The 21148-nt window shown below is 48.4% G+C and overlaps 1 protein-coding gene across 2 annotated transcripts in view; it reads right to left on the bottom strand.

Moving 5' to 3' along the window:
- The window catches only part of OSBPL1A (oxysterol binding protein like 1A), a 1951189-nt gene that overhangs the window by 1554617 nt on the left and 375424 nt on the right, over positions 1–21148 (bottom strand). For both annotated transcript variants that reach the window (XM_085605749.1, XM_085605748.1), the window contains exons 9-10: positions 12072–12119; positions 1340–1413 (exon numbers count right to left, since the gene is read on the bottom strand). In XM_085605749.1, coding sequence (XP_085461875.1) covers positions 1340–1413; positions 12072–12119 — 122 coding nt within the window. The remainder of the gene's footprint in view (positions 1–1339; positions 1414–12071; positions 12120–21148) is intronic.

The raw sequence follows: 21148 nt of genomic DNA, 5'->3' as shown, positions 1-21148 counted from the left end.
ATAGGATTTGATCATTGTCCTATAAGCCAATCTGGCCTCCGGATCATAGTGGAGGCGCCATGCCCTCTCAGCCACCTTACACTGGGCACGGGTGGCACACAATGCCTCAGTGAACCACGGAGCTGAAACCCTCTTAGCCCTTTCCCGAGGGGCCATTACAGGGGCCAGATCATTCAACCTCTCCAACAGCCACCCCTGCAAGGACTCCACATCCTGCTCTAGATCCCCTGAAAGAGGGCAAGGATGGTCCATAGCAGCCTGGGCTAGCAACTCAGGCGTGACTCTATGCAGAGCCCTTCGCACAGCGCCATGCTTTCTAGGGGCACTGTTGGGTAACTTTTCACTACCCAATACACAGAATCTGACCAGCCTGTGGTCAGTCCAAAGCACCGGAAGGAGCTCAACGTCGACGAGAGGAACCGAGGAAAAAACCTGATCTAAGGTATGTCCCTTGTCGTGTGTGGAACCAACCAAAAAAGGGACAAGACCAAGAGGGGCCGTAACGTCAAGCAGTTTTTTCACATCCGGATCATCGCCGGCATCCATATGAAAATTAAAATCTCCCGCCAGAAGACAGTGCTGCGCACTCAAAGCCATGCCAGATATGGCCCCTGAAGATCGTCAAAAAAAGAGCCCACTGGTCCGGGAGATCTATATACCAACAGCCCTTTCAAGGCTTGATGCGGGGTCAATCTGATAGTGAAGGCAAGGGATTCGGCTCCTGCAATGGTTTCCAAAGAAGAAATAGAGCAGGTAGCTGACTTTTTCACTACTACCGCCACCCCTCCTCCCCTGCCTTTCACTCTATCCTGACGAAAGATTTTATAATCTGAAGGAAATGCCGCCATGATGTCCGGATTAGACGTCTCCCCCAACCAAGTTTCTGTCAGCAGGAGACAAAGTGGATTTTCTCTGACAAGGAGATCAAAGATCTCAAGGCGTGCTTACCTACATCTCTACATATTGTGCTAAAGAAATGAATAGCAACCAATTACATTATTTTTAATTCATTGGTCTATGCATTCCAACAATCAGCACCCTTCCAGATCCGTCATAATCTGAAAACATGTCAATCACTTGAAATTAATATTGTATAAAAGGACAAGCCAATGTGCATTATGGAGTCTAAACATTATGTGTAGGGCACAAGAATGCAACAAACCTAAGAAGCTCACAAGTTCTACTCACATTGCATTTTACATTTTCAGTGAATTCATTTTGTACAGCCATTTAAGTAATATATGTGTATGATAAAATGCCACGCTGAGGCATCACCGATTATACATATATGATTAATCAAAATGCAACTTGAAAAAATAGTTAATAAATAGGCACTTACTGATTCTGATACCAGGAGAGAACTCCGTGCTCTACTAAGACCCAGTAAAGTTTCCATCCAAAGAAACGTGAGCTCTGTGAAAAGATCATACAACAAATAGCATGTGTTTGAGATTTTGAATTGATGACAAAAAAAGGTTTTTATAGTATGCCAGTAAAGATTTTACACAGTTTTCTGCAGACGTTTCATGTTGACAATTCTGCTTGCTACACTTTCCAGAAACCTGACCATAGTTGTGATCACAAACTAGAAATTAATTAAAATAGAATTTTAGAGATCCGAGCACAGCACTTGGGGTGACTGGACTACTTCTTCGATGCTTGCATAAGCAGTGCATATTGTGCAGAGCCCAGCTTCGGTAAGGGAACAAAGCTATAGCAGCTGCTGAGTGAGTGTTGTGGCCTTAATCTACAAAAAAGGAATGAAAGGGGAGCAAAGGAGATGGGAGGAGCATATAGCATAATAAACCTAATCTGATGATAATGTGACTTGGTTTGCCATAAACCCTCTTTCCATTTTATTGCATTTCCACAGCCACATTTAGTACTCTGGCCAATAATGATTTTCCTCAAACACCACAATGGGTGGAATCCATGGTCAGTGTCTTTAGAGATAACTGGACTTTCAAGAAGTGGTAAATTACAACTACTACTATTAAATGTTGACGGGAAGCTTGAATAAACCTAAACCTTTCACTTCAATAGGATAGGATAGGATATGTGCTTGTAGAGCGCTCGAATGCCGTGGCGTCTTGGCGCTAAAAAGGGTAAGAACCTAGTGGAGCCAATAGACCTGTCACCTACAACTATGTTCTGGTAAACAACAGAGTTTTCAAGGCTCTCCTAAACGCCAATCTGTTAGATTGGAGACGCATGGCTACCGGCAATGAGTTCGATAGTAGAGCAGCACGGAGTGAGAACGCTCTGCCACCCCATCTTACTCTCCTGATCCTATCCAGGCAGAGAAGATTCAAGTTACCCGATCGTAGTGGTCGGGCTGGGATGTAAGGTCTAAATAATGTACGCATGACCCTAGCCCCTCCTCCATAAAGAGCCTTATGGACAAGACATAGAGCCTTAAATTCGACCCGATGCTGCATTGAGAGCCAATGTAAGGTTCGAATAGCCACAGAGGTGGGTTTACCTCTAGGTATGTCCAAAAGCAATCGGGACCAGCATTCTGCAGTGATTGAAGCCTATTCATTTGTGTCTTATCAATTCCCAAAAATAGGCCATTACTGTAATCCAACTTTGAGAGCAGAAGGGCCACCACCACTAACTTCTGTTGTTACTTCCTAATAAAAGGAAAGATCTTCTTCAGAGTTTTGATCAGGAAGAAACAAGAGGAGGTAAGGCTATTTACTTGGGCTGAGAAAGTTAGTTTGCAATCAAAGATAACCCCCAAGTTTCTAATCTTAGACGCAGGAGTAGGGCGCTGTCCAGCCATCGTAGGCCACCATGAGGCATCCCATCGGGGTTGTCCCTGGCCGAATTCCATAACCTCCGTTTTATCGGTGTTTATCCTGAGGAAGCTGTTATTCATCCAGGCTATAATCTCCTCCAGGCAGGCATGGAACCTAACTGCCGTGTTCTCAGGATGTTTAGTCATAGAGACTATAAGCTGAGAATCATCGGCGTAGGATGTAAACTCAAAGCCATGCTTCCTGATCAGAGTAGCCAGTGGCAGCATATAAATATTGAAAAGGGTGGGTGACAAGGCAGAGCCCTGAGGTACCCCACACGGCAGGGAGAAACTCTCCGACTGCAAACCCTCCCAGCTCAGGCTTTGAACTCTTCCATCCAGGAAGGAAGACAGGAGGGACAAGGCTGTACCCTTGATGCCCACCTCTTGGAGTCGTTGGACCAACACTGTGTGGTTCACAGTGTCGAAGGCTGCCGACAGATCCAAAAGAACCAAGATTGCGTTTCCCCCCTGATCTATGGTTCTACGGATCTCTTCTGTGACTACTATGAGGGCAGACTTAGTTGAATGGCTTGGTCTGAATCCGTGTTGGGCTTTGTCCAATATTTCATTTGTTTCGAGATAGTCGGTCAGAGTTCTATTCATAGATTTTTCTATGATTTTAGCAATAATGGGAAATCCTGCGATCGGCCTGTAATTCTTTGGTTCAGTGGGGTCAAGCGTAGCCTTCTTTAATATAGGCTTAATAGTTGCCCTCTTCCAGCAAAGCGGGAATGTGCCAAGTTCTACAATCTGGTTTAACAGTGGGGTTAGCACCTCCCCAATTCTACCTGCGACCCGATGAAGCACAGTTGCAGGACAGGGATCATTAGGTGATCCTGATTTTAAGGAGAGAAGTGTGTCACCAACTTCCTCTGAACCAATCACGGGGAAACTAGCAAGTTCCTCAGGGGGTGGGCTCACTGTCACTGATGGATCTTGCACTTTCTCAGAGAGTGGGCAGATCTGCGAAAGGTCATCATAAATATCTTGAACCTTCTTTTGAAAAAACATAGCCATCCTGTCACACAACTTTTGGTCTGGATGAAAGGCGGAACCCTGCTGAGCTTTAGAGAGTAGATTAACTGTTTTAAAAAGCTCTCTGGCGGAGTTACCCGCTTCATCAATTTTATTTGCAAAAAACGTCTTTTTTGCCTCAATGATGGCCATCGTATAGTCTTTAAGGGCAGTATTATATATCATTTTTGCGGATGTATCATATTCCTGCCGCCATTTGCGTTCAGCAGTTTGACATTTAACCTTGATAGCTTGAAGCTGAGAGTTATACCAGGGGGAGGTTGGCTTATGCCTTCTGATGGTAGACCATCTTACAGGGGCTACCTGGTCAGCTGCTGACTGTAGCCAGTCATTGATATTATGGGCAGCCGTGTTGCAGTCTTGAGGCAATGATCCAGGCCCTAAACTGAGGGCCAATAAAAGATACTCTGTGTTAGCTTTATTCCACCGTCGAGTCAAAACTTTCGTGGATTTTATTTGTTTCTGTGACGGTGGGAGTGGGAATCTGATCCTAAACAAAATTGCATAGTGGTCAGTCCAAACCAAAGGGGTGACTTTTTCCACATTTATGTTAGGATCATTCGAAAAGATACCGTCCAGGGTGTGACCCGCCTGGTGAGTAGGTTCAGCAACCAACTGGACAAGACAAAAAGTAGCGAGAGTGTCAAGAAGTCTTTCTGTGTCAAAGTTATCCCCCAGCTCTAAATGGAAATTAAAATCACCAAGCAACAGGAATGAACCCTGATCTGTTTGTGATTCTAGGTAGGTCATCAATGATTGGGCAAATGCAGCTTTTGGGCCGGGCGTGCGATAAAGTAGTAGACCCTGAAAATTAGTGACATTATTTCTACTGATGATAAAATGCACGGCTTCCGCCGAGAGATCTTGAAAAGCCTGTATCCGTAGGTTAACATAATCCCGATGAATGATGGCAATGCCCCCCCCTTTTCCGCCTTCCCTGTTATGTGATGCCACCGCATAGCCTTGAGGAAGGGCTGTGTTCCAATCTGGACATGAGGCTTTATCTGCCCATATCTCCGTCAGGAACATTATGTCGATATTAGTGCTTTGAATTATATCTTCAATTTGATACTTATGTTTGCTCAATGAGCGAACATTAAGCAGCATGCATTGGATGTATTGTTCCTGAACATCAGGGCGACAACCAGCCACATACGGCTGGTGGGGGGGGGAACACTCAGCATGTTTCTAGGGGTTTCCGGCGTACTACCCTCCCTCCCTCCTGTCTTTGCCTCATTCAGGCCACCCACGTGAAACAGACAGTTTGCACACTCAGTCTTACCTAATGGAATTAAGTTGTGTGATTTACACCGGCCTAGATCACAGGCCAACAGCTCCAGCCTGCTGTATTTAATGGGGTGAAGTCGACCAGGGGTCATGGCGCTGGACGCGTGACGGACGCGGACGGGCGCAGACGGGCTTGCCTTCGGCGCGCCACTGGCGCGCCAGCTGCGCGCGTCCGCCGCCTCGCGCCTAATAAGTGCTCCGTGATAATGAAGGACGAAGAAAGACTAGTGCGCCAACCCTGTGTGCTGTGCGGACCCGTTCTACATCCGGGTCCCGCCAGGGTCGAGCGCGACTAAGACTATTGAGGAACCGGCAGGTGAGTTTTTACAAGTAGAATAACTTCCCCAAAAGATCTTCCAGGGTTCCCAATCAGGGGGTATACAATACACACTGAATTAATAAAAACGAAGATGAGGGAGATTATTTTAAAACAAAAAACGAAGTTGAGGGTGATTATTTTAAAATGTTAAAACAGCAGTCTAAAATAACATTCAGAATCCCCAATACAATAGCAGCGAGAATAAAGTGCAATTTGGTTTAAAAATAGCAGGATAACTTTAGATTTCAATTATCCACACATCACATAAAAGTACAGCAGCAACAACAGAACTGTCGGTGCACTAAGGTTCTTTACCCGCTGCGGGTCCGCCGCCTCGCGTCTAATAAGTGCTCCGTGATAATGAAGGACGAAGAAAGACTAGCGCGTCAATGAGACTGTGCTTGATGGATGTGGCCAATGTGGTGGTGAGTTTGCTTACAGCCTTCTTGGATCTTTGTGGGACTACAATGCTAATTAGCTGTTTATTGGCAAATTGCAAGTAGATGGGAAAAACGCAACTAGCAAAGAGAGCTGGACACTGCTGTAGAATAAACAACTAAGTGATGACAATGAATAGATTGTTCCTCACACAAGTTCAGGCAGCTGTAACTATCACTGTCTACATCACTTTTCCCAGCAGACAGCCCTGCCAAAATTGTACTAATCAAAACCAAAGGGGATGATGGACGGAGTGTTGAACATTGCAAGCACTCACCCCCAGTCAACTGATCTGGGTTTAATCCATCATCATTCTTTAGCTCACTCCGCCACCCCAGTTCAGACATGGCCATATGCAAATCAGTCTGACCCTGTGCCTCATGGGAACAGTCCATCCCAAACTGCCAAGCCATGTCTTCCCTGGACCGGAAACAAGCACCCTGGGACCGGTTTCTGGCTAATCAGCCGTTATCAGCCATGCTAGCTTGAATCCAGTGGCAAAGTGAGCAAGGGACACACATCTGGGCATACCCCGCCAACTTAGGGCCAACAAAGCAAAACCAAAGAGGATGATGGCTTGGCAGTTCGATCTGGACTGTTCCCATGAGGCACATTTCAAACTGATTTGCATATGGCCAGGTCTGAACTGGGGTGGTGGAGTGAGCTCAAGAATGATGATGGATTAAACCCAGATCAGTTGACTGGGGGTGAGTGCTTGCAATGTTCAACACTTCGTCCATCATTCCCTTTGGTTTTGCAAAATTGTATTAATGGCATTCACTCAACATTTTCAGAGCATTCACTGTATGAAAACGGAAGCAGGTTAATTTGCTTTTCACTCTAAACTCAGTGGTTTGCCTGCCTGTAGCCTCATTGGTTTTCAGTAGGAAAAAAGGACCTGTGGGTATTTTCCAAGCTCCAATTGTTTCAATTCTGAGGGCAAATCCCTCATTGCCAACTACTGGACGTTAGTGAGGGCCTGCATGCTCACATGCCTATCATGAGCAGGATCTAGTTCAATTTTAAAATCCTTAGTAGTGTATTATGGGACATTGAATAGATTTGTGATGTCTAAGTTCAGCTCTCAGAGTTTGACTACCTTCACGACCTGGTCTCAAGAATTCCATCAAAACCGGAGACTGATTCCTGTTGAGTTATATAATCTGTAGTGTGGGTGAAGAGAATATGATGCGCTTGCAGTGGTTAGTCGTGTATGAAGAGTAAAGCTATTAGTGGTAGTGCTTGTGGTGTTGGGAGTAATAATTACTTGTCTAAGACAGTTAGCAGCAACAGTACTGCCTGCTGTCCTCCTCACTGCAGAGAGAGGGTGTGTGTGTGTGTGTGTGTGTGTGTGTGTGTGTGTGTGTGTGTGTGTGTGTGTGTGTGTGTGTGTGTGTGTGTGTGTGTGTGTGTGTGTGTGTGTGTGTGTGTGTGTGTGTGTGTGTGTGTGTGTGTGTGTGTGTGTGTGTGTGTGTGTGTGTGTGTGTGTGTGTGTGTGTGTGTGTGTGTGTGTGTGTGTGTGTGTGTGTGTGTGTGTGTGTGTGTGTGTGTGTGTGTGTGTGTGTGTGTGTGTGTGTGTGTGTATATGTGTGTGTGTGTGTATGTATGTGTATGTGTGTGTGTGTGTGTGTGTGTGTGTAGGTGTGGGAGAGAGGGTCCTGACCTGAGAAATCCTTTCATAGACAGACGTTTTACTGACCGTTCTTGCTATGGCTTTTCAGAACTGTATTTTTAGGATTATATAGTAAAATGATTAAGAAGGTTTTAAATATAATTTTTGGACCAGTCAAGTTCATCATAGAAATTGACAAATAGAAAAAGAAAATATCAAAGAGTAACAAAGTGGTGGTGGGGGAGGCAAATGTTAATAAGGTCACAAATAATTGGATCCAGTAATATTCATTTATTTTTTTGTTTAAACATTTTTTTATTATTTTCGTACCAACATCCCAATACAATTCCCACAAGAGCCCCAGCACCCCACCGAAGAGCGTTACATACGACATGTCAACTGTGTATACATGGGGAAGGTTACCCTTCCCGCTTGGGCTCCCCCCTCCCACTCCCTCCCGCAACCCATGTCAGTGCGCCCCCGTCTGCCTATCCTCCCCCAGATGCGGCCTCCTCTATTACTATGACTCGTGCAGGGGTATTCAAACCCATCTCTGGCCGCTTGGGCTTTCCCCCAGCTTCAGCCGCTTCGGATGCGTCCTCCCACCATCGTGACCCCCCTCCTACTCCCCGCTTATCGCTTCCTCCTGTCGGTCAGGTATGCTCCCTTCCCCTCCACCGTCAGACACCAGCCCCTGAAGTTCAACCACCAATGACTCCCATGCACGGGCCGTCGCTAATACCTTGTCGTCGTTCCTCCTATGTGCTAATTGCAAACGAAGTGTGCCCTCCGCACCTGCCCATTTCGCAAACGCCGTCCTCCACCTCAGAAAGCTAGGTCCCACCCTTGACTTCCAATACATGGTTAGCTCCCTCTTGGCCATAATCAACCCCAAGTCATAGAACTTACTAGTATCCTTCTTACGGCGGGTGAGGAGGAACCAAAGCAACAGGCAGGCCCCCATCTCCGAAGCAATGGTGCGCTCTGTCACTTGATTCAAGCAGTCTATGACGTCCTCCCAGTAACTACCCAACTCCGCGCATGACCAAAACATATGACGAAAATCAGCCCCATCTCCCCCACAGCGCGGGCACTGAGAATGCGTCCCCCCAAAATATTGCAATATCTTAACTGGTGTCAGGTAAGCCCTGTGCAGTGTAAAAAACTGAACTAGCTGAAACCGGGCATTACGCGCTCCCTTCCAGGCCCGCCGCACCAGCGTTGACCATGTCGACTCGGGGATGGGCTTCCCAAGGTCCGCTTCCCATTTAACCTTCAACGTGTCCAGGGGCAGCAAGCACTCCATCGACAGCCTTCGATAGAGGCAGGTAATACGTCCCCGCAGCCATGACCACATATTGGCAGCCCGCGGCGACCGGCGGTTCCGAGAGCCCCACATTCCAATGCTTCTGGAGTCCCGCTACGAGGGCATCATGAAGTAAATAGTCTCCCCGTGGGAGCCCATAAGAGTCCTGCAGGTCCTGGAAGGGCAAAAGCACCCCCTCCCTAAATAAGTCGCCCACCACTTGTATGCCAAGATCCTCCCACGCGGCCAGTCCCGACCAATCGCCCCCATGCGGGAGCGCCGTGCACATACCCAGGGGGATCTCCGGGGCATAAGGGTGGACTATGGCGGCCCTCCTCTGACACCGGTTCCAGCACAGCCCGAGGGTGCGTTCCTCCAGAGTGAGCTGGGCGAGGTCCATCCGCTGTTGGAGGACTATGAAAGCGAGCACATGGCGAGGAATTAACCTGCCCTGCGGGCCCTCTGGGCCGCTATACTCCCTTGCCACCGCCTGTGTGAGCCATTGTAGCTGTGCTGCCAGGTAATACCACACTAAGTCCGGGACCGCCAGGCCCCCCTCCGCTCTTGGCCGCCGCAATGTGGTCAAAGCCACCCGCCGCCTACCCGAGCCCCATATGAAGCCCGTGGATAGCGCACGAAGCCGCTCAAAAAATGATGCCGGTATCCATATGGGCAATGTACGAAAAAAGTACAGGAGGCGCGGCAGCGCCACCATCAGTAATATTCATTTATTAAAGTATGTATTCAAAAGATACGTACTCTTCTACATACATCTGCCTAATACCACTCAAGCATCACCTTTCCACACCTTAGTCAATTCAGGATGATAGTCTCGGTTTTGGCACCAAGTTTTCTTGACAGCCAATTATTAGTCAATATTCTAAAACCATTTCAAGATCATGAGTGAGGTTTCTTCCCCAAGAAACTAAAGATGTTCCTGTTTGACACAATGAAGCCCACGATCAGAAAAAATATCACATACATGTTTGCCTGTCACCCCTTAAACTTCAGTGGACCATTTAAAAAAAATTATCCATTGTTAACCCCCCACCCGAGAGCCATGTCCCAGGATTTCAGTGCTGTAGCATTGGACTTTGGGAAATGTGCCTTCATATGGTAACTCCCACAAGAGAATATAAAGTGGTACCCTTATTAGATTGTGCATCTTATGTAATGACCCCTAAGATTAAACTCTTTGGTGCATAATAATCTGAGTAAAATCTTAGTACCAGAGAAATTGCAGAAGTTGCCTGGGAGAGGATCCTATATTCAGTGCTCTCAACATTACAATGGAATGAATTTGTAAACAAAATATATATATGTACTGAAATACTTTACAAACTGGTGATAAGGAAACTTTACAGATTGCAGCCGATTCTGCCTCAGTATTAGAAAATTAAGACGCTTTGCCTATAAAATAGTACTTATGGCTGGTGCAGTTCCCAAAATACAGAAAGTAAGAAATGTGCCTTTGGGTGTAAGGAACAAAGTAAAAAACGGAACTTAAGAAAATGTCTGATGTGAGGATTATTGAACAAGTGAAATAATTTAGGGGTGGCTCTCCTAGTAATTGCAAGACATGCTAACGGCATGGTCCAGCTGTATGTCGACCTGAGGGGACTGAATAACAAAATTCAAGTACACTAATTTCCCTTAATAAAAATGGATAAGAAGGTCGCCATGAAGAAAGGAGTCAATTTGTTTTACACCCTTGACCTATCACTAGCAGAGCATTACATTTTCTAACAGTGGGACGCAGAAGCATAACCATTTTTATCATGCCGTTTGAGTGTCATAGCTTTAGGAGGATGTCTTTCTGATTAGCCTCAATAGCTGCAGCATTTGACAGAATTACTTGTAAATCTGCAAGGAGTGATTTACTTTTAAATTGACATTCTTGTAATGGGTAATCCATCATCGTTATTTGGCAGGGCATGCCCACACATGGATCCCTTGCTCACTGCCACTGGATCCAAACTAGCCTGGCTGATGAGGGGTTATTACCCTGAAACCGGTCCCAGGATGCTCATTTCCGGTCCAGGGAAGACCTGGCTTGGCAGTTCCGGCAAGACTCTCCCTATGAGGAACAGGGTCACAACTGATTTGCATATGGCTGGTTCCGAACTGGTTTGGCGAAGTGAGCTAAAGAAAGATGATGGATTTAACCCAGATCTAATAGTGACTGGGGGCGAGTGTCTGAAAAGTTTCAGTGCTCTGTCCAACATCTCGTTTTGTTTGCTTTATTAGCAAAGTTGACCATGATAAGCTTTGGGTTAAGTGTTGGTCATTGTGCATAACAGGGGTTTACTTTGCTTAGTAAACGCTTTTGGAGGTCAATATTTTTCTTTTACATAACATCTCTACTAAACAGTTTATTGAATGAGGAGAGCCTTTGCCAGGGGGACAGCAATTGGGGTGGTTCTGACTAGAACTTGTTTTTCTCTGGGTGAGGAAATTAGATTTAGATTTTTTTCCTCTAGGTCAATAGTCTTATCCACAATTTATGATGTCTAGAAATACTCAATCTCACGGTACTCTGTCAATGTGCGATAAAAGGAAATGATCTCACTGGATATGTGTGCTTCACTTTTCATTTTTCTAGAATCAGGTATAGGCACCATCTCATCTCACTGCCAAGGAACAGAGTACTATCCCTTTAAGAAGATATTATCTGCATGGATCTTTTCTTCATTGTCTGATCTCAAAACGATTTTGCTTAGCCAGGTAATATACTAGGTTCTCCAATGGTGTGCCCCGCAGCCTCCTCGTCATTATGGCATTGATGGCGCCCTGAATCCAGGCATGGTAACATTCATGCAGATTATTGTATTCATCTGTGTGCTACCTTGTAACCACATCAGATCAGTTTAAAACACCGCAAGTAAACGACTATGGAGAGCACATCCCCGCTGAATGTCCTTAGCCGTCCACCTGTGCATCCCAATGTGGCCAATGGTAATGTAAGCAGCGACCACCTCAGTCATAGAAGGGGTTTTTCAAGACTCGCTTGCAGTGTAGATGGAATTACATTTCATCCAGTACCAGCATGGCAAGTGAGCTTAGCTAGCAAATTTGGCTTTGTTGGCCATAAACGTATTTCACTTTCTAACCTACACAATACATTGATCTTAAGAAAATACTTCTACAAACAGCTCTGCTTTCTAAACAAAGTCCATTATACCTCTTATCTGACTGTGGCAGCACATGAACTGTGTCACAACAATTAATTTCTGTTTTTAACAGTGGTGGGAGATTAAACATGGGAGAATACCTTGCAGAGATGTCCTTCATATTTCTGTAGAGATCGACCACTGAAATTCTGTAAAAAAATAAGTACATAAAGAAACATCTTAAAAGTAATTATTTTTAAGTTGACATTTATGTAGTATGACGATCACAGTTCACAACGAGGTCTTGTATAGAGAATGAACAATTGAAAACATAATATTCAATGAACAAGTACACACTCAATTAGTTTTAACCTATCAAGAAAATAAGACTGAATAGGGTAATTAAGATAATTAAACCAGAAAAAATAATGTACACAGTTAAGAGCTCGCTGGCGACATCTGTGAGTGACCTGAAGGTCAGGATTTCACATCCTAGCAGGGCAAACCCACCTTTCTTTCTTCTAAGGTTAATGAAGTGGAACACTGCATTGAGCAACACAATATTCAGAGAAACCACTGTATTGTATTATAATATTTGTTTAACTCTTACTACTCCCAAATGGGGGCACCGAAGCTTTTATCCATCCAGGTAGCACTCTACACTGTAAGGGTGTGTACTTGGAAGAGTGTTGTTTTTGCTGTGAGCCTATGTAGGAATTGTTTATATGTTGTGTATAATGACCAAAGAGGTGCAGTTATCGTGCATGGGGTGCAACGATTCGCGGTGTGTTAGATGTGGAAGTGTGAAAGATAGACTTTTCATTTTATAATGTGTTAAGCGGATAGCTCCGATTAGCGCTGCTGATTAGCTCTGCAGGTCCTTTTTTGTGTTTGCAGTTTATCTTTTATATTCTTAAACATATTTCTGATGCTGGATGTGGCACGAGGTCATCCCCTCTGATGTTATGGATCCACAAGAGCTAACAGGTGTTGGTAAAGACAGAGGGAGGATGAGTGATATGCCCTGATAGACTGTGTTACAGTGCTCCTGTTTATGATTACCATTCTACGTTATTATTTGAGGAGATTGGCCAAGATACACTGCATTATTGTCATCCTTTTTACTGCATCACCCCACTGAAAAGCACTGTCACGCATTATAGGCATAGCGCCTCAGCTGTCACTATGCTAAACTAAAGCTGGAGTGGCTGGCAGGGTGCAGTTGCATGCGTGCACTGCTCCCCTAGGCTTGGGGGCTCGGCTGGCTGAGCTAGTAGCAGCTGGCTGCTACAAAGTATTAATAAGGAGATTCCTGCCACAGCTCTGACGGATGTCATGCCGAGGTAGTGCCCAATGGCTACTACCGAGACATCAGCCGTCGAGTCAGGTTGTGTGAATACAGTCTGTCAGACTTTAGGGACCGCAGGTACGTCATTGTCTGCTACCGCTGCCGCTGACTGCTGCAGTTAAAGGGAGGCTGACCAGGTGGTTGGTTGTGGCAAATCATCACAACACTGCGCCATCACACCACTGTGTGGCTGCATTACATTTAAAATGATGCCGTCACCTGCGGCGAATAAAACTTTTTCTAGCTATCGCGACAAAGAATTTTCAATTCTATTAAGGACATTGTTTTTGCCAGTAAAGAAAAGAGAAGCGTAATCTGAGCCTCCGTGGACTGACATAGAATTGCCGAGGGACTGACGTTGCAGCGGCAAGGACTCGACTCCAAGGAGGCATGCGTTCCATCTGGCACGCCTCTGCGGTAAACACTAACAAAGCCCCCTGGCTCATGGCCTCGCAAGTAAGACAGTGCAAGGCTGCCCGGGGGGGGGGGGGGTTGCGCTGCAGCCCCCCCCTAAAAGGGCGGCCGCCTTAGTGCCACAGGAAGGCACTGGAGGCACCAGTCTAGTCCCTGGGCCACGGCTAGGGAGGATGTCCGGCAGACCCACTTCCGGGGAAGGGGGAGGGGGACAAGGGTATTTAAGCTGTCCCCGTGCGATGTTCGCCCTCTTGTCCCTCGACGTCTCGCCTTGAGCCACGCCGTCTCTATACCCCGCTGGACACACTGTCCAGTCCCGCCGGCATTGTCATCGTCGGGTTTAGATTTGTTTGCGGTGAGTGCGGGCCTATTGCCGAGCGGTGTATGATATAGGTAGGACTCCTATAATCTCCGTAGAGAAGTTCTGGGCACCTTGACTGCGAGGGACTGTTGGGTCACATTTTTCGCGGGGCATGCGACGAGCCCTGGGGTACTTGCTCGTGTCATTACTGGTACAGGGGTTATCAGCCTGGTTGCTCCAATGTGGTTCGGGGAAGGTTTCGACCCCTGAGTGTAACCTGACTGTAGCTAGGATGCTTCTGGTATGCGGGGTGAATTGGGATGCATACTGATGCATACTGCTCTGGCTTTGGGGCACGTCCGGCACTGCTTTGTATTGGGGATCACAGAGCGGCGTCTGGTAGTAGAATCTTTGTCCCCGGGCAGGCTTTGTGGGTTCGCTACGCTATTATATTATGGGTTGCTTCAATTTCTGAAGGTAAAATGAGCGCAGGGTTGCTGGGCTCGGGTGGGCTAAGCTCCTGCCCACGCCCAGTGATGGTTCACTATTTTGGGAACAATTGGATGCTATTTTGCAGGAAACCAGGGTTTGAGCCTCGCGGGCGCGTCCACATCCTGGTGTCCGGGCAAAACATTTTTCCCCCGTGCCGGATTGTGTAAGGTACATACGGAGCTTAGGATAGCGCTCCTAGTCCGGGCAATGTATTACGGTGGCGGGCAGTAACCTTTGGGAGGCTCGCCTGGGGGTAGCAGCGGTGCTTAACATCGCCAGTCGCTTGCCCACCCTCCCCCCCCCACACGGAGCGGCACTGTTTAATTCTCGGGGAGGGCTTGGCGCTGCGATACGCTGCATTGGTGTCGTGGTCGCGGCCACATTATATGTCTCTTGGTGAGGGAGGTGGTCCGTCGGCTACGCCGCCGACTTAGCTCGCGCCGAGGTCGCGTCCCTAGCCTGGGACTAGGGCGCGCAGTTCACTTTGTCCCCGTACTTGAATGGTAATGTAACTACGGTGCTATTATAGCGTTCCAATTCCTGCTCGAGTTCGCGCTATATAACAACTTTCGATCACGGATCTCGTGGGGATAGGTTGCAGCGTGTCAACTAGGGGGGTTTAGCTCAGTGGTAGAGCGCATGCGGTGCATGCCCGAGTCCTCGGGTTCGGCTCCCCGGTCTCCCCCCTACGCACAGAGCAGCCGACGGCGGAGCTGGGGGACCAGGGTGCGAGCCTCGGCATTGTCTCCACATCCGGTGTTTCAGGGCTGTTCATTTACAGCTGTTGTAGTAAAGGTGTTACGGCTGTAGTAAAGGTGTTACGGATACAGCGCTCTTTGTATTGTGGATTGTCCAGGCTCTGTGAGGTAGCGTGATACAATGGTAAACCTTCGCCGGGCAGCTTCCAAGTATGACGGAGCTTGGGTAGCGCTAGGCCAGGGCCCGACCATGCGGGGCTCGGTGTGTGGGTAGGCCTGGAGGTTCTTTATGTATCACGGGAGATATGAAGTGAGTAGCGTGTTATCAAGGAATTAGTGCTTATCTTGATGTACTGAGCACTAAGATTTGAGTAACTTGTTAGCAGCTGCCGACCACTGCTTGAAGGCGTCGTAGCGCGTGGTTGGAGGGACAAGATGATCATACGTCGTCTAGCATACCGACGGTAGGTGAACGGAGGTACTTGCCTTGCTTATGTATAAGGTAGGCAAGAGCATGCAGCATTACGTAATAAGCCATTAGCGCTGTACCACGGGCCAACGGCATATCCCGAGGGGTGGGAGGGTTGGGCGCGCGGGGCGACATGCACTATGAGTTCTCTGATGCCAATGTTTAATTCAACCCGCATCCTGTGTGTTCAAGGACGTGGTAGCGCAAGTTGGGACAGTAGGCCATGACGAATAACATGGGCGGAGGGCAGCGTAGGGCTTATACGTGCGCTCGACGCTACGCGCGGGCAACATTGATTAAGTTGCGGCGACCGGGAGTAGCATAGCCCGAGACACGGGCGCTCAGCAATGGTGTGGGCATTCTGGCGGCCCAAGGCAGTTTGCCTTGTAAGCGCGGCGCTCGGCAGTGGTAGTCCGGTAGAGCTATTATGGTTTATTTAAAGGGCGTGTCGAGCGCAAGCTCGTGGAGTCGTCCTCCTTCACCATGATCGTCCTTCAGCACAAGATCAACACTAGTTCGGTCTCCTCTCCTGTGGGTCGAGCATAGGACTTGTGACATAGGTTTGCAGGCCACTGCGAGGTAGCGCTGCCCTGTTTGACTATTATTATAACTGCAGGTTGTGGAGCATTGGGTACATTTCTTAGGCCTTCGAGTGCTCCTCTGTTTTGACTAATATTAGGCGGCTGAATTTGGGAGAGGATGTGGTCCGTCGGCGGCGCTGCCGCTTCTGGTGCAGGAAACCAGTGTTCGAGCCTCGAGCTTGCGTCCACATCCCGTGAGTCTGGGCAATTCACTTAACCTCCCCGTGCAGTAATGTGTAATTTAATTAGCGATGTATAGCGCTCCAATAACTTCGGGTTGAGTTTGCGCGATATATATATGGTGTGCAGTAACGCACAGCCAGCCTGGATCTTTGTGGTGTAAGGAAGGCGGTGCTTCAGGGTCGCCCAGGCATGGAAGGGTCTCTTAGCGGCAGCCGGCTAAAAGGTGGTCGGCTTCATCGCCAGCGCTGGGTGCACTTCGCCAGTCCGGCTCCATTTGGATGCTGCTTTCCAGTTCGGGCACGCGCGCCGTGACCCTGTTCTTCATTCGTTTCTGCGGGTCTCAGCTGGTTGGTCATTAGTTGGCCTTGTGGTAGGTGGTGCTGTTTGTAGTAAATATAGGGATGCAGTGACATGTGCTCAGTATGGCATGAAACTGGAGCTCATGTTTAAACGTTTATACACCGTTGTGTGCACACACATTTACTTGTATAACTGAGATGCAATTCTCAATGCGCGTTAGATTACGCTATGGTGATCAGTCCGGTCTTGCATCGAGCGGGACACCTAGCAAATGTACGGTGGCTGGTGGCCGGGCTGCATGCCATAGTCATTGCCTGAGCTAGTTGGGGAGCCCTGCAGACCAGTTTTATTACTTTTATTCAAGACTTGAAGCTTGCGCAGGGCGCACTCGGCGCTGTTGGTGTCTTTCATGGAGAATTGGCTGTTTACTGGTGTGGGGGGACAGCCCAGCTGTCGTATTCGCAGGCAGGCTGACATGAGGTAGAATAGCTCTCGGTGGGCCTTGCGACTGAGCTATGATGGGGAATTATTTCACTATATGCAATTGAAAGCACTGGTCAGCCAATAGATGGGCTTGGGTAGGGAGTGCTCCTCGCGTAGTAAATATAGAGATGCGATGATATGTGCGTTGTATGTCACGTAACTGGAGCTCATGTTTATCGTTTCAACACCTTGCGCTCACATACACAGACATTTGTATAATCTAAACGTATAGTAACGCTATGAATGGTGATCATGCAGGCTTCCAAGGAGCGGGACACCTGTCAGGCGTCATAAGGCTGTTGCCTTCCAGTGGGCCCACGGCACGTGCACGTTTGACTCTGTTTTCATACGCTTCTGTTGGTCAGCTGGTTAGCCAATAGATGGGCTTGTTGTAGGGAGAGCTTATTTTGTAGTTAAGAATAGGGGCGCATGACATGGCTCAGTATCCCACGTAACGGGGAGCTCTTGTTTCACGTTTCCACACCGGCGTCACATCATTTACATTTGTACATTGAGATGTCTTCTCAATGCGCGGAGATTACGCCATGAATCGTGATCAGTCAGGATTCTCAGTGTGTGGAACACCTAGGAACGACGCGGTGTGCTGGTGGCCGGTCTGCTTGCCAGGGTGATCGCCTGAGCAAGCTGTTTAGCCCTGCAGATTAGTTAACTGTTAAACGATCCTTGAACTCGACGCTGGCCTCCCCCTACCCCGTTGTGTCTTTATGTTAGCCTTTCACTTCAGGTGACCGGTTTTTCATGAGTGAGGCAGTGGAACCCATACCATTAGGGCTATCATGTAGGTCTTTGTTGGATCCTGTGGAAGGCAGGAGTACCCAATTTCGCAGTAACTGTGTGCTCCCCTGTGGTAGGATTTGGCTCGTCGGTTATATTCAGCTTTCCTCCTGCCCAATCTTCCTTCTAGCCTTGGGGGGGGGGGGGGGGGGGGGGGGGGGGAGGAGTTGCCTCTTTTGGCCTCTTGGGGTCAAGGGAAATAGAGGCGTGTCAGCTCCCCAAGCTTGATTGCCACTTTGCTGCGCTTCTTGACAGATGTTGTATGTCTCCAGACAAGTGCTGCTTGCAAGGTTGGTTTACATTAGTTTGGTGACACATTATCCTTTCGCTTGCGGTCGGAGAACGTAGATCATGTGTTGGATTCAGCATTTCATGTCCTGGGACACTGAGCGGTAAGCCGGTTAGCAGTAGGACGAATGCTCCGTTAGTAAGGGAACCCCCTGGGTGAGGTGTGCACGGCTAGGATCTGAGGGCAACCAGCAATGGCTTGCTTCCAAGGTTTGTGAAGTGGATCAGAGGGGCCAGGCTGTGCGGCAGTGCACCACGCATATTCTATAGGTCTCAGTTTGAATTCAAGCACCTATGCTCAGGCACGGTTAGGTTCTGATTCTTATGCCTGCACACCTTCGCGTATATTTACATTCGGGACGCATGTTTACGTTCCACCGACCCCCCCTCATGATAGGTGATCACACAATTTCAGCGTTTTAATTTCCGACGGGCCAAGAGGGGCAAGTTGTGGGGCAGCAAGATTCCTGCAGCAGGGAGCGCCGCCAGGCGGCAAGGACTTTGAGAGTATCTGGGATTTGAAGGTCCCGCTGGGTGCCTGACACTAGTTGTTGATGGTGATCTCCAAGGGCTTAGGAGGGGTCAGGACAAAATTCTCCGGGGATGATTCACAGGCGGGTGCGGTGGTCCCGACCTCTTTTCGTATGATGCTCCTTGTCGGGTCTGTCTAATGTTCAGCTAAAAGGGTTTTTAAATCAACAGCCTCTCTACGCAGCCTTACGGTGAGCAGTATGCAGGCGGTCTGGGGATCAGTAGGTTGGGGGGAGCGCGTCCGTTCCGGGGGTTGTGACTGAGTCCTGGTGTGACGCGTTGAGTCCTAGTCCTGCTTGCTGCAGGGCCGGATGAGGGTTGATTCATAATTGGTTGCGATGGATGAGGAGGCAGAACCCGGCAGCACACTCTGCTAAGCTATGTTATTGGTGAATTGTTTGACCCAAGGCCGAAGTGGGCACTTCTAGAGCAGGGCCAGAATGATTAGGCCAGGCAGCATGACAAAGGTCTTTTCGGCACTGGCAGAATGGTGCAGGCTGCGAAGTAGTGCCATTGCAGAACATAGATTTGTCAACATTCCTCAAGGAAATTATTATTAGCAGGAAGGTATTGAACCATGGTGAGCATTTGGTTGTGGGTTCGTGTCAACAAGAGTAAGGGAATTGCATTCTGTTCCATCAGGCTACGTGTACCGTCGATAGCACCTGCAGCTGTAAAGCTTCTATTTTCGCCCGGGACTGGGGCAGGCAATGTCATCAACCTTTGCAGCCAGACACGGTTTAGGCAAAGACATCGTTGCAATGGTGCAACGGGCACTCAGCAGTAGAGTCAGCTGAGGTCATCATACCCTGTTATACCGCCAGTGATAAAACGTAAGGTTGTGGCTACACACGAACGGGCACTCTAGGGCAGCTGGGGCGGGAGGGTGCCAGTGCCAAGAGGGTGCGGGTTGCCTGGTTAGGGCTGCTTGTTGGGAGGGAGCTCTAATACGGATAGCCACAAGAGCACAGGTCGCATTCATAGAAGGCTAAATGGATACTTTTTGGGCATGTTGCCAGTTGCCTCAGTTATGCGCATGTTACTTGGCAGTGTCAGGAACATTCAGTATGTATTGTTAGGGTTAGTCTGTTGTCATGCTTTTCAGAGGTGTTTTAGCTCAGGCATGGCCAGTGGTCTGCCCTGGGAGTCGTGTTATCAGGCAGGTGACGCAGCAGAACTTAGAGGGGCTGGGGCCTGACCTCTGGTTCTAGGGCAGAGCCTGGTAAGCTCACTTAGTAGCCCGTCCTCGAGTTCGACGCAACAGTAACCAGTGATGGGAGTAAGGGTAACGGGTAACTTCTTCCGCCCTCCAGCACTGGCTGGCAGCTATGCAGGTTGTGGAAGTGGCCTTCCAACGGGGGCTATTTGGTCCATATGATTGAGGGAAACTCCTGGGAAACATATTTGGGCTACAAAGTAGCAGGAGTACTATTCGCATTCCCAGTATTCAACATAAAGAGGTATTTATGCTTTGGTTCCCCCCTGGGTCACGCTGTCCTGTCTGCTCCCTGGTAGGCCGGCAGAAGTTGGGGAGGGCAAGGCTTCACATAGCGTGGTGACTGTCGGAAGGTGGTGGTCATCTCCGACTAGTGCTAGACTCACATAACTGACGAAAGAGGAAGTAGAGCGGGCTTGTCAACTCTTACCTCCACCCGCATTGGCACTCCCTGGAAGGAGTGGCTGGTCATAGGTATTGTTCTTCAGCCATGCAAAGGTAACATGGGACCAACGCCTATTTATAGGTTTTAGGTCATATCAGTCTAAATCCACGGGGAGTTTTTGAAAGAATGGGGGCACCTGTCCTGATACTAATAAACCTGCAGCAATATTTCTCCACTTACAAAAGTGTTGTGTGATTTATTGATGTATTATGTGTGTTATGTGACTACAGTTGCCGATATTGGCACTATGCAAGGCTGCCCGGGGGGGGGGGGGGAGGGGGTTGCGCAGCAGCCCCCCCTAAAAGGGCAGCCGCCTTAGTGCCACAGGAAGGCACTGGAGGCACCAGTCTAGTCCCTGGGCCACGGCCAGAGAGGATGTCCGGCGGACCCACTTCCGGGGAAGGGGGAGGGGACAAGGGTATTTAGGCTGTCCCCGCGCGATGTTCGCCCTCTTGTCCCTTGACGTCTCGCCTTGCCCACCCCTCCGCTTACCCGGCAGCCGGAGGTACAAGGAGTGAGGGGGGGGTTAGGTTTTCTAACATGTTATTTTGTGTTGCAGGAGGAGTTACAGGGCGATTCAGAGTGCAGATACCAAGGGGTACTTCATGCAGCAGCACAGCGTGGTGCTAAGCCAGGATACCCAGGGATGTCTTAGGTTGTCCCCTGGAAGAACTACGGCGCCCCGTTAGTCCTA

The sequence above is a fragment of the Triturus cristatus genome, chromosome 5_1 (genome assembly GCF_964204655.1).
Source record: "Triturus cristatus chromosome 5_1, aTriCri1.1, whole genome shotgun sequence".
In the NCBI taxonomy this organism is placed as follows: domain Eukaryota; kingdom Metazoa; phylum Chordata; class Amphibia; order Caudata; family Salamandridae; genus Triturus; species Triturus cristatus.
The sequence above is the reverse complement of the archived record's forward strand: the minus strand, read 5'-3'. Positions and strand labels throughout refer to the sequence as shown.